Here is a 17178-nt window from a genome sequence, read left to right as displayed (position 1 = left end):
GGGCAAAAAACGTGCTATGTAGAAGTCGGTGAACTTATTGAGTGGTAGTGACGATGCATATAGCGTGCACGTAGAGGTGCCCGCAGAAGTTTTTGGAGAAAGGAAACGTAGAAAACAAGTTTGTTGCTGCGTAGCGCCTGTATTAGGATGCGAAGCAGTTGGGAGTTTTTGTGTTTTATTTGTGCTGGAAACGTGCGCGGCATCTCTGCTCACCAGTTGCGCTTAACGTCGAGCGTATCGCCGCAGGAAACATTCGGTGCTGCAGCCTTTTGCGAGGATGGAGTAAACAATGCGGAGAAATAAATAAGCAATAAATAACAAAATAACTCATACTATTACACGCTGGGGGAATACACTTGCTAGAGGTGCGTTTCGAATTCCTTCCAACCGAATGTCATTCGAGTCGAGTGCCGAGCTCCCACTACTACACGATGTTTTTCAGCGGCCTTCGTTTCATATGACAGTCGAGTCGGCGGAGGTCTGCGGAGACATTGGAGATTTTAGTATACCTTCTAAACGCCGTCCAATAGCCATCGCCAATAGCCATCGCCGCCCGCCGCGGTGGCTCAGTGGTTACGGCGCTCGGCTGCTCACCCGAAAGACGCGGATTCAATCCCGGCCGCGGCGGTCGAATTTCGATGAAGGCGGAATTCTAGAGACCCGTGTACTGTGCGATGTCAGTGCGCGTTAAAGAACACTACGTGGTCGAAGTTTCCAGAGCCCTTCACTACGGCGTCTCTCATAGCCCGAGTTGCTTTGGGACATTAAACCCAGATAAAACAAGCCAATAGCCATCGCCATCGCTTCACCCCGCGCCACAATCTCGCTGCGCGACTGTTTCGGGTCTGCGGTTTTTGATTTCGATATACGGTGCTCATTTTTTTTGCACTCTTTATTTAGCAACTTCCTCACGTATTCACTGCATGAATGCTTGAACATAATAATACTCCATTCTACATTTACAGCATGAGCGCGAAATTTCCTCAGGAGTGCGATAAGCCTTCTGGGAAACACGTCATAACGGGGTTGCTGATATCGCGTAGGACCGGCGCTTCTCGCTGATTGTCCCTGCTTTCTACGACGTGACCAATGGTTAATTTTAAATTACTTTATGCACAAGTATATTCGGTTGCCGCTTGCATTAAATGAAACGTCATAACTTTTCATCTACAAGCGATGGCGACAACTGCTGCGAGCCGCCCAAAGCATTGCTCGGCAGTCTGTGTCACACCGAGACTTCCCGTTTACTGTATGCGCGCCCTGCATGCAGTGTAAGCAATAGTCGATTTGAGGTCACTGTTGTGAGTACTACAGCCTATCGCCATTCGCATTCGCTAAAACTAGTTAACTCGCTCTCCACAACCGCCGAAATCACACACACGAATCCTACGGACCTACCAGGCCTACTTCGCGAAAGGGGGTCGTCGTCGGTAAAAATCTGAGAATTTGTCATGCGTTTATTTCTGGTGAGTGCTGATGTGTGCACATATTAAATATAGCCGCTCATTTCGGTTATTTCCAATACGGAAAATATAGAGACCAGCGCTGATATATACACGGCGTTGCCTCACCAGCTTGCAGTTTTCGCTCAGCCACTAACATGCCGAGGAGCTCAAGGATGCTCGACTCCCGCTGTGTCGTTTGCCTGAAAAACATGTCCCACTTCATTAATATTCCGCTGTTGATAGTCCTGGTGTCGTCGGATTAGTGTGACCGCGGAGACCGCCGACGTCACATTGTACACTGAAAACGAGCTGGAGCTCCCGAATGTCTTTCGAAATTGTGCAGAACCGCGAGAGTCCGTCGAGTGAGTGAGTGAGTGAGTGAGTGAGTGAGTGAGTGAGTGAGTGAGTGAGTGAGTGAGTGAGTGAGTGAGTGAGTGAGTGAGTGAGTGAGTGAGTGAGCGAGTGAGTGAAAAACTTTATTAAGGTCTAGACTTGCTTTTCTTCTGCGGCTTTCAGATGGCTTCGGCCATCTACGTGTACAAAGGTCGTTTGCCCTTAGTCCAGGGCTCCGCGGGAAGCTGCTGCCAGTTGTGCTCGCCGAATCAGACCTTCTTGGTCGACCCGGCGATCACTGGAGAGCACTCTATTCCATTGCTCCGCACTCGGGTTTTTTTATAACGGGTACCACGCTTATCCTCTGTCATGCCCACGTTATGTGGTACAGCGTGGGTGGTTCTTGGCACCAAGGGCATTTGTCAGTGTATTGTGTGGGATATATTTTGTTGAGTACGTGTAGGTTCGGGTACGAGCCCGTTTGTGGCTGCCTCCACGCGACAGAGTCCTCTCTGCTAAGGAACTTGTGTGGTGGTGGATACCGCTTTCTGTAGCGCTTGTAATAGTTTAGTATCGCCGAATAATCTTGGGGTACAGGTTCGTTCCCCTCGAGGTAGCCTACTTTGGATGCTCGGTAATAAGTGTACCCTCGAGATCCTGTCCGCCTCTTGGTTCCCTGTTACTCCCGCGTGTCCCGCCGTCCATACTATCGTATGCCTGATTGATTCGTTGTTTGGTTGCCGCTGTCTTATGTGGCCCCCAGCGCTGAGTATGCGGAGCGCTCTATGCCCCATTCTGCCGCGTAGGTAGTCGCGGCATGCTGTTTGTGAGTCTGTAAGGATTGTTAGGGACCGTTTAGATCGATAGCCCTCCGCTGCCGCTAGAGCGACGGCCGCTTCCTCAGCCTCGACTATCGTACAGTCTTGTAGTGATGTGCTGGTGATCTCGCGTAGGGTGGAGTTAATCACCGTTGTTACCGCTTTGCTGTTGTGCTGCCCCGCTGTTCTGGTGTATGGGGCTGCGTCCACGTATACCGTCATTCTTTGGGGTGCTAATGTCTTTTGTAGGTATTCAGCCCTTGCCTCTCTGCGTGCTTTGTGCAGGTTGGGATCCATGTTCTTGGTTATGGGCGTTACTTTTAGTGTGTTGCGATATTCGTCCGGGGTTGTTTCTCTCCTCTGTATCTGTAGTCTACGCAGTTGGGAGACTAGTTGTGCCTCTCTCAATTCATCGAAAGTGTTGTGTAGTCCTAGGGCTAGGAGCTTTTCGGTTTAAGTGCTGTGAGGAAGGTGGAGTGCGGTTTTGTAGGCTTTGCGTAGGATCACGTCCGCCTGTTGTACCTCACCCTTGATGGGATTGTAGCAGAGGATGCTGTACGTCACGCGGCTGACTACCAGGCCTCTAGCCAGTTTGACTGTCCTCCTCACGCATGTCATGCCGTTTGTGTGAGATGCGCGCGACCATGTGGGCCACTTGTAGAGTGGAGGCTTTGAGTAGGTCGAGGGTGTGGGTGCAGCGTTGGTTTGACTGTATCCACATCCCCAAGATTCTGATGAGTGTTTTTTCTGGTATCGTCTTCCCCTCGAGGTAGACTTTTAACTTTAAGTCGTCGCTAGTGGGGACTGTGCTATTTTATTTTCCTCTCCAAACTCTTAGGAGCTCGGATTTCTCAGTGCCATTCCAAGTGTCGAATGCCATTTGAACTTACCCGTTCAACACTGGTATTCCATCCCTCGTTAGGCATCTGCGCTTGCCTGCCGTGTTGAAGCGTTTAACATTACCCCACGTTCCGTGAGAAGGAAAAAAATTGAAAAGAATTTCGAAGTTCATGTTTTTTTTTGGAGCCTAAGGAAGCCTTTTACTTCTGGTTGGTTAGTTGGTTCGGTGGGTCATGGGGCTTAACGTCCCAAAGCGACCCAATTTATGAGTGACGCCATAGTGAAGAGCTCCGGATAATTTAGACCATTGCAGTTTTTTGCCATGCACTGTCATCGTACTATACACAGGCGTCTAGGATTTCGCCTTCAAAGAAATGCACCTCCCGCGGCCGGCATGGAACCCGCGTCTTTCGGGCACGAAGGCCAAGCACCATAACCCGTCTGCCTCTCCTGAGGCACTCTTGCTTTTCCCAGGCTCCGTATAAGAAAGGTCCTCATACCGCGAAACCACTTGCAATACGTAATTGATGGTCACGGTAGCAATTTGAAATGGCGCCACAAAAGTTTAGGCGCTTCACCGTGAAGACCATAACAAAACGGCGCAGACGTAAGTTTCGAGGTAGGTGAAGTCGCGAGGCCAGCCGCAATTGCAACAGGCGTCTCGGAGTCAACTAAACAATGCGAAACATTTAATGAAGTTACGTTCTGTTTCAAGATGATTAGATAAATTATCTTCAAGCTAATGAGGTACGCCTATCATAACTAACGGCTAAGATAGCTTAGCGCGGACCGAAGACTGTGCACTTTAGGTCAAAGCCGGGTAAAATGAGAGTAACTGCACCGCTTAGCTCTCAAGGGTAACATACAGCGCAAGCCACGACGACAACAAGACAGAAACAGTGAACTACACACGCGGGCGCTGTTTCTTTCATTTAGTTGTGCCTGGCGCTGTATATTGCTGGAACTTGTTAGTCCTCAAACCAAATATTTACACTGTTTTCAGAGTAACGGTAGCTGACGTTCTATTGTAGTTAGTGTCTGAGGGAGTAACAGTTGGTCTGTTTTTAGGGATTTATGACTTCGGCAATGTAGTCGCTCTATTAAGACTAATTTATGCGGCGTTTGTTTTTTCTGCCTTAGACTGTGGACGCTTGTAGTTCGTTCAAAGCAAATGCTTACTAGTGTGACTTCGTGTGTACTAATGACTGGTCGCCGCTACTTTCACAGGGTTCCGTAGCATTTGTGCCTCAGACGGCGTGCATCTACAACATGTCCATCAGGGACAACATCCTCTTTGGAAAACCCCTCAATCTTGAGCGCTACAAGAACGTGCTGGAGGCCTGCGAGCTTCTGGAAGACGTCGCACGCTTCCCATTAAAGGACCTCACCGAAGTCGGAGAGAGGGTAAAAATGCACCTGTGGTTACGTATTTTATGCTTTACCAAGAAAGAGTAAAGGAGTGAACTTAGTCTCGAAACGGCCTCTAGAACCATGATCCGTCACGTCACTTATATATGAAGGACCCAAGTGGGCTTGCACCGTTGACAAAAGTTCGCTAATGTTTGATGCTTTCCGCGGAGTATTTCAGGAGAATTCTGGACATAAAAAATGACGTATCTTCTGTTTAGAGGAATCAGTGACGAATCGAGAGTATCACCTTGAAATCATGTTGAGCCGGTGGCCACACAATACACACTATTATTTAACACTGCAGGCGCGCTCACTTTTACCGGCCTGCTCACATGCGCAGAGAGCCGCTAGCGAAAGATGTTCTAGACGCTACGTCATGGGTGCTACGTCATGGCCATGGGTTGGCGGAGGAGGTGGTGATCAAGTACTACACCAGGGCTCCCAAATATTTTTCTATTGGGAGAGTGCGTTGTGTGCTTTAGTCGTAGGGATCAGGCACCATCCCAAGGTCGTTTAATTATTCGATTCCTTTTAGACTCGAATTTTTTTTTGCAATTCTGTGAAGAATTGCGGCCCCATCGGAATTCCAATCGCCGTCTTCTTGCACGCGAGGTGCATGCTGCAACTCTGCTCCATTGATGCATGATAAAAAAATGCATAGAAACTAAGACAATTGATTACATTATGTGTGAGGAAAGTGGCAGCATTAAAGTTAGCGAATTTTATGATAGACCCCAACGCCAGGTTTTTCCCAGGTTATGCGACGATGCAGCGTAAGTCATGGGGGAGAGAGACGGGGGGAAGGGGGGCTGGAAGGTGTGGCGGATAGCTCACCACGCGACCTGATGACGGCATATCTGTCTCGACCAATGAGCAAATTTTATAACACACCATAACCATGGTTTTTTTCCTGATGAAGCTTCCGTTTGCGGCGATGCAGGTGGAGAGAAGGGCGGGAGGAGGTGGCAGGTGTCCCGTCATGCAGATGACATCAAAAATGTCTAGGTTAATCAGCTCATTTTTTTTTATTCCATACTTCCATACTTTTATGTCAGACCAAAACGCCAGAGTTCTTCGATGACGGGGCTTTTGTTTGAGGTGGCGCAGGTGGAGAGAGGGGCCGGCAGAGGTGACAGGCTCCACGGGATTGATGACGTCATAGCTGTCTCGATCAATAAGCAAATTTTACAACAGACCAGAACGCCAGATGTTTAGCGAGGAGTCTTCTAATGCTGTCCCTTTAAAACGGTCAGCGTAGAGCCTTTCTTTCAGCGCCAGTGAGCCTGCAACAGCGCATTATGATTAGTGTTAATTATTTGCAGGAATCCCCAACGCACAATCAATTTCAATTAAGCGAGGTAATCACCCAGAGGAATTTTCCTTGAACTACGTGGTTTGTATGAAAGCTGGACAGTTTTCGTTTCTGACCATTTGGCTGCGCATATTTGGATGCTAATGAGTATTACTCACTTTAATGGCTCACGATTCGTTCGCATCTTCAGGGAGCAACCTTGAGTGGCGGCCAGAAGCAAAGGATCTCTCTTGCTCGAGCAGTCTATAGCGATAGCGACGTGTACTTTCTGGACGACACACTTAGCGCTCTAGACGTGCACGTCGCTTCAAAGGTGTTTGACCGAGTCATCGGAAAAACGGGAATCCTTTGTAACAAGGTGAATAAACGATGGTTTGTTCACTTAGAAAACACGAGACAATGCCGAAATGGCAACCTTCGGCACTGTCACCATAAATTTTGCGGACATCGAAATTCGCGGTACCTTAGATAATTGTTGTGGGTGAGCTTTTATGGATTTTGTCAGTAATTTTAGTAGGAGGAGTGTTGCATGCATTTTTTTTAAATAGTGACAGAAGATTATTTACCTTAGTGCTAAATATCATAACAGAGGAAAGCGTTGTGCATACTCCCTCGGCTACTCGAGGCCAATGACTTTTTCTGCACAGAAGGCGGCAAAAGCAGGGCTCCAGTATATCGAGGGCAATTAAACTCGACTTTAACATACGAAACGTTCTGCTTTTGTACCCGTGTCACTTCCTGCCTGTTAGCTCAAACACGTTTTTGGAATAATTGATTTCACGCCTGGTGTTTTCGGCATTAAAGTGCCGAGAAATAAGCCAACCATTGCTTTCAGCGGCAAGCCTGACGTTTCAGTACCCTCCGTTAGTGTACTATCGCCACAGAAGTTTACGGGATGGGGTTGTGTAGAAAAAAGTTCGTTTCGACGCAGTCTCTTAAAGAGAGCCTGAAATGATGGTGTAAGGGTGTTTAACGCCACAAAGCGGCTCAGGTTATGAGGGACGCCGTCGTTAAAGTGTCTGGAAATTTCGACCACGAGGGGGTTCTTTAACGTGCACTGACATCGCACAGCACATGGGCCTCTTGAATTTCGCCTCTATCAAAATTCAACTGCCAGGAGGACCCTGAAATGATACTGATGGTCATATTCTAGCGCAAGAAATCTGTCGAGGTGGTCTTTTTGAGTACACTAAAGTGAAATTTATAGTTCTGCGTTGACTCTGTAATCTAGAGATAAATTTGAGAAATTGTTTCGCAGTAGATCGCAAACGATTAGGGCGACACATCACTACGTGTTCTTACCCGCACTACTTCGATGACGTCAGTGGGCAATTAGGGTGACCCTTCTCACTTGGCGTGCCCAGCTGTCATGGACGGGATGGGGCTAGATGGGGCGCGGAGGGGTGCTGTCCCGACCTGTTTTCTTTATTTACTCCTGGCGCGTTGGCGCTTATGATTTGAGGAGGGCTAGGAGGAGCACATTTTTTAATCACCGATATCTTCGACGTTATTATATCTTCGACGCCCTCAGTACAAACCCTTCATGATCTCTGTCCTCGGTTCATATATCTGAGGGTATCAGGGGACGTGTGCGCTCTGTCCGCTGGTAACAATGCGAGGTTACTGTGGCGCAAGAAAGCGCTAGAATAAAAATTTGAGACATCTGAACCACATTCTTGAAGAAGAATATGCGACAGCACTTGGAAGTTGGCCCACCCTCAAAAAATAAATTAAGGCGGATTAGTCAGTGGATTGCGGTCAAAGAGCGGGACGGATAAGTAAATTCCTTCTGATAATCTAATGGAAGGTTCTTTAACATGATAGTCCTCAAATATTCGAATTTGGTCGTGCTGGTGACGTGACGATCCTCTCGACCAATGAAGGAATTTGTTTACGGGGAAACCCGGTAGTTTTTGCTAGATGACAACCTAAATGGTATCGCAATGAAAACTTTTTTGAGAACACACCTGCCGTAAGCATTTGGTGCCGATAGTACGTTCGTGTCATATAGTACTTGGAGTAGCCATAGCTAAGCCTAAATAAATTTGGGAGGGGGCTGGAAAGGTCCTTCAAGACGGGCGCATAGAAAGGATGAAGAAAAGCGATATTGGCCATGAAGCAACCTCAGCGAGTTGGGACGCCGACAAGCAACGAGACTGGCTAATGTGGCGAAACCTTCCAGGGGTCATTTTAAGGCGGAAGCCTTTAATGTCTCATCGTTATAAGAGCAGTTGTTGACAGAAATGTCATGCTTTTCAGTTGGTCGAAACGGTCGTGACGTCACAGTGCGCGAATTTCAAACGGGGCCAATTGTACTTTGGCTAGTAACCATACAACTAATTGAAGGAATCGTATAGTGATGCTCCAAGTAAGTGGGACTGAGCTTAGTTAATTGCTTAAATATCCAATTAGCCTAATTAACTTTTCTAGTCAGGCCCTATAAATAAATAAAACCGAGTAGGAAATTGGTCGACCTCGGGAATGGAACCCCGGTCTTCGGCGTGCGAGACGAGCATGCTATCCACTTCGCCATGCCAGCTCAATGGTTTGGAATTACTCGGCAGGTTTTATCTGCCACCCCGCTGCACGCATCCTTCGCGGCTGCACTCTCGACCATAAGATCAACCTGGTCTGGGTACCCGCCCACGCGGGAAACTCTGGAAACGAAGGGGTCGACCGACTAGCCCGAGGACTAACCAACCGGGCGGCCGGCCCCACGGATCCAGACGCTCTTGCCGAGGCTCCCCAGATCTTTGCCGAAATTACCAACTTCTACAGAGAGGTGAGACGCCAGTTCCCGCCTCCACACCCCGACTTGAATCGAGCGCAAGCCAGCTTGCTCCGCAGGTTGCAGACGCACTCCATCCTTAGCCATTCTAGGCTTTCACTCATCACAGACGGGGAATATGACCCCGTCTGCCAAAATTGTTACCAGGGAGAAATCGCCACCCAGGCACACATCCTCTGGGGTTGCGCGGGAAATCCGCCCCCTGGAACCTTACTGCCAGCTCCCTCCGAAGAAGGATGGAACCAACTCCTCAAAAGGCCAGACAAGAGCATCCAACTGGCGCTCATTTCGTGGGCCCAGGAAGTCGCCCCCACCTGGGGGCCACACCAATCCCACCTGCCCTAAATCCCTCCAATCTATGGCAATAAAGTTGTTTCTTTCTCTCTCTCTCTTGGAATGAACAAAGGCGCGCCTAGTGAATACGGTGTCGTCGCTCACTCTCATCATCCTCCCTTCCCCTTCCGGCGAGGTTTAGGTGTCCACCGAGATATGAGATACACATACATTTCCTTTCCCCAAAATCAATTTACCGACGTGCACGGCGTAGAACCGAATGGGCGATGGCGTTCTATGAACTCCCTGGCAGCGTTGCAAGACGCTGTCGCGTTCCACTCTTAAAAGCGAAGCTTAACATCTTAAGCACACATCAGTGACCACACTTTAGGTCAAGAAAGTGACTGCCTGAATTTTGACGGGTGTCCACCGAGATATGTGTGAGTTCCTGTGTAATTTCCTTTCCGCAAATGCAATTTCCATTTCCTTCATTACGGGCCCTCTCTGTCTTCTTTCACTCCCATTTCCTCCCTTCCTCTACGGTGCGGTTCGGGTGTCCACCGAGATGACAGAGAATTACTGCTCCATTTCCTTTCGTCAGAAAGCGTTGCGTTGCGTTCAAAGGGCAAGGCATCGCGCCGAACGGGTGGTGGCGTTCGGTGGACTCCGTGGCAGCGCTACAACACGCTGTCGCGTTCCACTCCCAAAGGCGAAGCTTAAGCATAATTAATTAGCAGTTAATTAATATCCGGGCATTAATCAGTAATTAAACATTCATTAGTGATTCGTCATCACTTAATAATTAGTACTCAATTATGTCTGACGCCACCAGTGCCACAGAAGCAGCGAAGATGGTGCGGAAAACGCTTTCGCCTCTACGCACTTTAGACAGTCAAAGTGCCCTCTGAATTTTTTTGCGAGTGTTCATCTCGCGCTAGGCAGCCTTTGAGCCATGGTCGTTTCCAAGAATTACAAGTTTTCCATGTTGTTCTTTTTCCAGACACGAATCGTGGTGTGCAATCAGGGTCGGTACCTTGAAAGGATGGACAAGATACTTCTTGTGGCCGAAAAACGAGTTACTTCCTTCCAGAGCTTCGCAGAACTTGTTAAAGACCCAAAATGCACGAAGACCGTTAAAAGCGACGGTGATACAGAAAAAAATGGCGTCGCAAGGATGCGTAAGGTAGGTTCGAAAACGTTGAATCTGCATCGAAATATTGAACACCATTTGCTTGGTTGGCTGAGAACGCAATGGAAAGTATTTTAAAAATTGAACATACTTCTTAGTATAACTTAATAGATTTACTGATGGAAATCACTGTGATTGTGCTAAAACTATGGCCCAAATAATGTTGTCCATTTCTTGAGCTTTTAAAATTCTAAATTCATACGTAAGTGTGGTGTTTAAGTCCGGCTAGAGTATTTGGGCAACGGTTCAAGTAATCTTCAAAGTGAAAGAAAACCACTAGCTGGCTCTTGCTCTTCTTCAGTGGCCAGTTATGTTGGCGAAACTCTTGGGACTAGACGTGTCCAACGCTGTTCATTACTTCAGGTACCTACGTGATATTTTTAAGACATGTGCACATTAAAGGGAAGCTGAAACGGTTTTTTGAGAATTCGAGGTTATTCAAGAATTCGAATCTATCAAGCTTCTAGATAAAGCATGAAAAGTATTTTTGCACTAACATTTAAAATGGTGTCATAATCATTGATTAAACCCGGGAAGATGTTTAGGCTTCTTCTCACTACGTTGGAGGAGTGCGGGGAATCTCGGCAGTGACGTCATTGATGCCGAAATTTCGGATGTCCGCTGCTTAGTCCTGCATGCTGCTGTGTGTCGTCAGATGGCGCCAAACAATGCATCGTGAGCTTCACCTTCAATGGCGTCGGTTTTCTTCCATGGAATAACCGTTTATTCGCTAGACAACGTAGTGCCGTCATACGTGACGTCATTATCAGGGCCTCTGCCCGTCGCGGTGCACTTCAGCGAAGCCTGAACGCCGACGACGACCTTATTCGGTGATTACGCCACCATTTCAAATGCTAGAGCAAAACGATTTCGCAGGCTTTATCTGCACGTTTCGCACATTCGCCAACCTTATACTCATCGCATTCTACAACCGCTTCAGTAGCCCTTTAAGGGAATGCCTATTACTGAAAAAACATAACATGTGAGATTACTTTGTACCAAGCAATCAGCGTACTACATGTAGAACATTACGTGCTGCATTGTGTTGGGGGAATGAAGCTTGTGATTTGATTTCCATAGCTACAATTTATCTCTCATTCTAATCTGAAATAATTTGTAGGCGGAGCCTAAATCGTGATTATTTTAACTCAGCCACTTGCAGCCGTGTAAAAGTTTTCTGGTGGCGAGTACTCCACCCCATCACATCAATTTAACACTAGGACAGTAAAGAAAGAACGTTTGGAAACGAAATCGCTGGCAAGGACAAGAATGAAAGTCACAAATAAGTCAAATGGGTGACAGAAAACAAGGGTGAACCGCTAGCTAAGCAAGTGAGGTTGTTTTTTTTCTTGTTTTCCAGGAAGTATTTCATAAACCAAACAGGCGAGGAGGCTATCAAACTAACCAGTGAAGACGAAGCCGAGATGTCTAAAGTGGTACCTTGATTTCACTTTCCTCACATGTTCTTGTTTTGCGTTGCGCACATGATAATGAGCCCCTGTTTGAAAACATGAAGGTGACTCTGGAGATGCAGCAGATTTATTTTCTTGTTGCTGAAATCATAGTGAGATGAAGCATGCTCTCATCTCTTCGTGCACTGGAGTGAAGAATCTTCAATACTTGGGCAACGCCCTCTAATACTGCGTATGCTTGAGTGGTAGAACCCTAATGGCTTCCGTGCTAGCAAACTTTTTTTGACTCACTGGAAGCGGCAGTGCAAAGTGACGATGATAATTGCGCACAGGTGCAGTTTACGAACACATGATGCGCTTACTATTACAAGCCGTTGCTATTTGTGTTGCAGCAGGCGCTGTAGACGGTGATTGCGGTGCATTCCTATGAAATACTGTTTCAGTAACGAGCAACAAAAGTAGCCATACATCGTTGCCACGATGTAGTCAGTGCTGCGCATGGATACTAGCCGCGCTGCACGGTCAAGGTGTGATCAGTGTGATCAGCGCGAAATGCATGATCTGGCAATGAATCATGCATGATTGAGAAGCCCGTGTACATTGCGATATCAGTGCACGTTAAAGGACCCCACGTGGCCGAAATTTTCGGAGCCCTTTTCTACGGCATTCGTCATAGCCTGGATCACTTTGGAACGTTAAACCCGTTAAACGTTAAACCCTTACAGACTGGAATTTGGTACTTCACGAACTCGTAACGCTTACTGAGACTGCTTTATGAGCTACTGCTTGGTTTCTGCTAATTCTGAGCTATTCTTTAAGCTGTGCTAATCGTTGCTTTACTTCCTGAAAGCAGCAAATTCAATTTCACGGAACTATCAGCGTCGTGGCGCATGCGGCCACATAGCCACCCGGGTTGATTTTGTAATTTATTGCAATTCAAATCTTCCACGTTATGGATGGCTTCACTAAAACCTGAGCATTTGTTCGCAAGGTTTCTAAGTGCTTGTTCGGCCACTCATCTTTTCTTGAAAATTGGTTTTTGAGGAAAGGAAATGGCGCAGTATCTGTGTCACATATCTCGGCGGACACTTGAACCGCACTCTTCTTGAAGCAACGAGCAGTTTTTGAGGCGCGGTTTGTGCGTGGCTATATGTTTTTACCATGCGTCAGAATAAAGCAGCAGTGTGTGCTTGCCGCCGATGGTATATGAGGCTTTGTTAGAGATTCATTCACTTTACTCTTGTGTAAAAAATTTCCTTGGTAGGTGCGAACGAAGCATGAGCCTACTAGGTGTCATGCATAAATTCGGGAAGCACCTTACATGTGTTCTTTTTATATGTAGACGATGACCTTCTGAAAGGCGGTTATCAAGTTTCCAAATATGAGGCCTACAACTATAAAATTTCTGATAGCTTTGAAGACGCGATTTAAGGAGAGGTGCCGTAGGGGATCTCTTCAGAAAAATACATCCGCGCCGAAGGTAGTGAGCCATTTTCAATTGTTCAAGGGGGCACTGCATTAGAAGAACTAACCTCGCATCCTATGAGGAATACTAACATTTAGATAGATAGATAGATAGATAGATAGATAGATAGATAGATAGATAGATAGATAGATAGATAGATAGATAGAACTTTTATTCACGTCAATTGCCAGACAACATAAATCAGGCCTACCAAAGCCTCAAAGGGCTTGAGTGGCAGCGCCTGGCAGACAGCTAACATTGGCAAAACAAAGGAAAATAGAGACGTTGCAATGAACTTTGCAAAAAAAGAAAATGGTCACCAAACAGAAGTTGAGAAGTTGTAATGCTTAGCTGCTTCCCAACTACTTTTTAGAGTCCGGTCATTTTTGCGTTAGTTTTTTGGGAAATTAGACTATTCAGACGAGGGGCCATTTAGAGAGAGAGAGAAACCATTTAACGAAAAACTGAGAATTTAGCCGTCGTTTAGAAATCACTGGAATGCTACTCTGCATGGGGAAAAGTATTTGGGAGACAAAGACGGAAGGAGAGCGGTCCAGAAGGGTAAAATAAAAGAAATAAAAAACGAAGGAGAAGAAATGCGGCTTTAAATGCGCATTATGGTGCATCGGCGAGTAATGATGTAACGTATGAAATTGTGAAGTGCATAGTCCGAAAAACGGGTTAACAAAGTTCACTGCGTGAAGAGTGAGTAACGTGCAAGGTGAAATTAGAGTTGTCAAGGTGTCCAATGTCATTGACAAATGCAAACAAAGCTTCCTTTCTTGTCTTTGTGGCCTAAGGCAGGGTAAGGGACCTAAAACCCTTTTCATTGTTAGAGGCACTGGGGAGAGCTTCTCCATGCATTGTTCATAGTGCACATGCTCGCCCGCATACGCAGAAAACACAAGCAGGATATGCGCCACAGTTTCGATCGAGCCGCAGTTGTCACGAAGCGGACTGTTCATTTCTCCGAAACGATATCGCAAGCCATTTTAAATGCAGCGGTCAGGCGAAGTCGGTGATAAAGTGTTTCCAGATGGCGAGGAAATGATTGAGAGTCTTGATACGAGCTGTGGGTCGATGGAGTAAAGAAACTGGTGGTGATGTGTCGGCAAGCTCCAGAGCCGACACATTTCTTCGGTAACAAATTTTTCAGCCATTTGAGATGCATCAGATTTTATGAACAAAGTGCGAACATATCTACGATGCTGGTAGCATTTATGACTGCTCGCTCTGTCTTTATGCCCTTTGCTACGACTCAACGCTTACAAATAATGAAGCTTGCAACTACTGCGCCCCGCCATGATATCTGGGCTGCCGGAACCGTGTGGAAACGGGACGCAGATCATGTCCTTTCTAGCTACACTGACCATGGTGAAATACAAAAGTTTGGAATCTTTGTGCTAATTGTAAAAAAAAAACAAACAAATAGGAATTACACGTTTAGTAAGGCGAACGATCAGCGCTAGCTTTGTCCGCGTTGTGCGTTTGCAGTTGCTTGTTGCTGTAAATGCTACTACCACGCATAAGTATTTGATGATCGTGTTTTTCTTTTCACATTGTTGCAACAAGTGCTTTATGGTTTGAAGAATGTGTTGGCACTGATTTCAGAGTCTTGTGCAGCGCGTTTGCGGGTAACGTCCCGATAGCGTCCGTGATCTGTTCGACCACCTCATTTTGTGGCAATGGCTTCCTCGCCTACGTGAAGCACGACACAGCTTCGGCAGCATCCATGGCCCTCCCTCAACGCGTCTGATGCGCCTTGTTGCCGCTGACGGATTCATCGCAACTGCTACGGCTGCTATTGCACAGGATGCAGGATACTCCGCTATGCAGCCATATGAGGATGTAACCTTAAGCGACTTTGCAAACCGTTTGGCGCCGCCTTGACGATGAACATAGCACGAGGAACTGACCTCGTGCAGGGGGTCGTCGTTTGATTGCGGGCGCAGGATGCTGACGCTGAGTGCTACGCCGAGGCTGGGAACCTAGGCTTTAACAGTTCGCGCTGTAAAAAGTTAACATTTTGAAAGGTTGCAAAGCTTCTATATGTAAGAACATTACGGTCTCATGTTTACAATATAGTTCACAGTTTTTGCAACTGGCTACCACTATATTACCCGTTTCTTCTAGGGAGGCATGGATTTGTTCCTTTCAGTGTTACGCTTAGGAGGACCTAGCGTCGCCCTGGCATTTACCAGCTTCTTTCTTCGGGGCGCATCGATCGGCACCTACCTAGTTTGGATAAAGCAGTGGACAGACGCGAGCGCTGACGAGGGGTCTGCGCTGCATTGGATCACTGTTCTGGCAACGCTTTGCCTATCAGATGGTAAGCGCACGACTTTACAGTCCGCTCGTAAAATGAGTTTACGGTGAACAAGACGCGCCAGCAAAGTTTTTTTGCGAGATTTATCGAAACACTAGGCTTCATTTTAGAGGCTTTCTGGCTGTTGGAACGTTTCAATTTGTCTTTAAAAAAAAAGTTGGTTTACGAATAAATAGCTGCGACAACATTACTATATGGCAAGCACTTTAGTATAGACTGGCGGCCAGAACGAGCTTCTATGTGACTGTGTGTGCGCGCGAGCGAGCGGGCCAACCAGCAGCGGACGCGACATGCCACACAGCCGTCACGGCTATCGAAGGAGTCGCGAGCAGGCTCTGGAGAGTCGGCCAGAGGAAGGACGTCCCAAGAACGGATCCCGCGGTTTGCGGAGTAGGGGAAGTCGGCGCAATAGCCACTCATCTCCAAAAACTCACGAATCGAGTTCACTCGCTGGTGTGAAGATAACTTGTACGGGCGCGGCAGTGATCGAGAAAGGCCTTTCGTTCATAAAAAAACTTCGATGGAGAGAATGCTCAGAGGAGTCGCGGCTGGCAGTTGGAGTCGAGGAAGAGCGTGTTTAAACACACAGAAGCCGCACCCTGACGGCAGAGTTGAGTCGCTTCAACTTGTAAATAATTGTATATAAACTGGGCTCTGCGTAATAAAGAGCCTGCCTGACTACTGTCTTAGCCTAATCAAAGTATTTGATTACAGCAACACTAGCCAAAATCGCAGCCTCGAGATATTTCGCAGCTCCTCAGTGGTGCCATTTTGAAAGCTTGGGCTTGCCTCCAATGATGCAACGAAGAACAATATCACCGGAGATATCCAAATTTGCCTTCCTATTTGTGAATTTGCTTACTTTTATTTCGTTCTATTTGACATTAGAGCAGGTAATGATTCATTACATTAAACAGTATTGCAAAGAAATGCATCTAGGCCGCTCGAGTGGCAACTAAAGCTTTGTTTCAGACCAATTTTGTGGAGAAGAAATTGAAGCTAGGGTTTTTTAATACCTCCTAATAGAATGAAGCAGTCGCAAATCGCGCCTATACTCCAAAACCACCATTTGTCGCCGATTTAATGTTAGTAGCAAAAATTAAGCGAATTACTGGGAATACATGATTTCAGAGGGTTGACGTAGAAAATTATTCTCTCACTTCTCCCCCTTTGGCAGTGTTCTTCGGCTGTGTGGGCAGCTTCTTCCTGGCCCTCAGCTTTCGAAACCTCACTGGAAAGCTGCACAAGAGGATGCTGCGACGAGTACTGGGCAGCCCGGTGTCCTCCTTCGACGCCACTCCGCGGGGCCGCGTGCTGACCCGTTTCTCGTCCGACCTGGACACCGTTGATAGCCGCTTCTTTCTGGCCGCCAAGCAGCTCTTGCAGACGCTGACGGCAGGCGTCGCAAAGATCGCAGTGAGCGGCCTTCAGGTGCACGCGGCGGAAGTGCTGGGAGGTCTTGCGACCGCTGTTTTCCTCGCCATGACGGTAAGTGACGAAGCAAGTCTCTTATTTAGAAACCTCGATCATTACGTACCCTGCAATTAACGGCATTGGTTTCATCAAA

At 47.1% G+C, this 17178-nt stretch overlaps 1 protein-coding gene across 1 annotated transcript in view; it reads left to right on the top strand.

Annotated features, from left to right (window-relative positions):
- LOC149347454 (uncharacterized) overlaps window positions 1–17178 on the top strand; it is a 92085-nt gene that overhangs the window by 37866 nt on the left and 37041 nt on the right. Inside the window, exons 8-12 of the mRNA XM_089541582.1 lie at window positions 4664–4840; window positions 6349–6516; window positions 10220–10402; window positions 15419–15614; window positions 16789–17099. Coding sequence (XP_089397708.1) covers window positions 4664–4840; window positions 6349–6516; window positions 10220–10402; window positions 15419–15614; window positions 16789–17099 — 1035 coding nt within the window. The remainder of the gene's footprint in view (window positions 1–4663; window positions 4841–6348; window positions 6517–10219; window positions 10403–15418; window positions 15615–16788; window positions 17100–17178) is intronic.

The sequence above is a fragment of the Amblyomma mixtum genome, chromosome 4 (assembly GCF_055824585.1).
Source record: "Amblyomma mixtum isolate Tamu chromosome 4, ASM5582458v1, whole genome shotgun sequence".
Lineage (NCBI taxonomy): Eukaryota > Metazoa > Arthropoda > Arachnida > Ixodida > Ixodidae > Amblyomma > Amblyomma mixtum.
The sequence above is the reverse complement of the archived record's forward strand: the minus strand, read 5'-3'. Positions and strand labels throughout refer to the sequence as shown.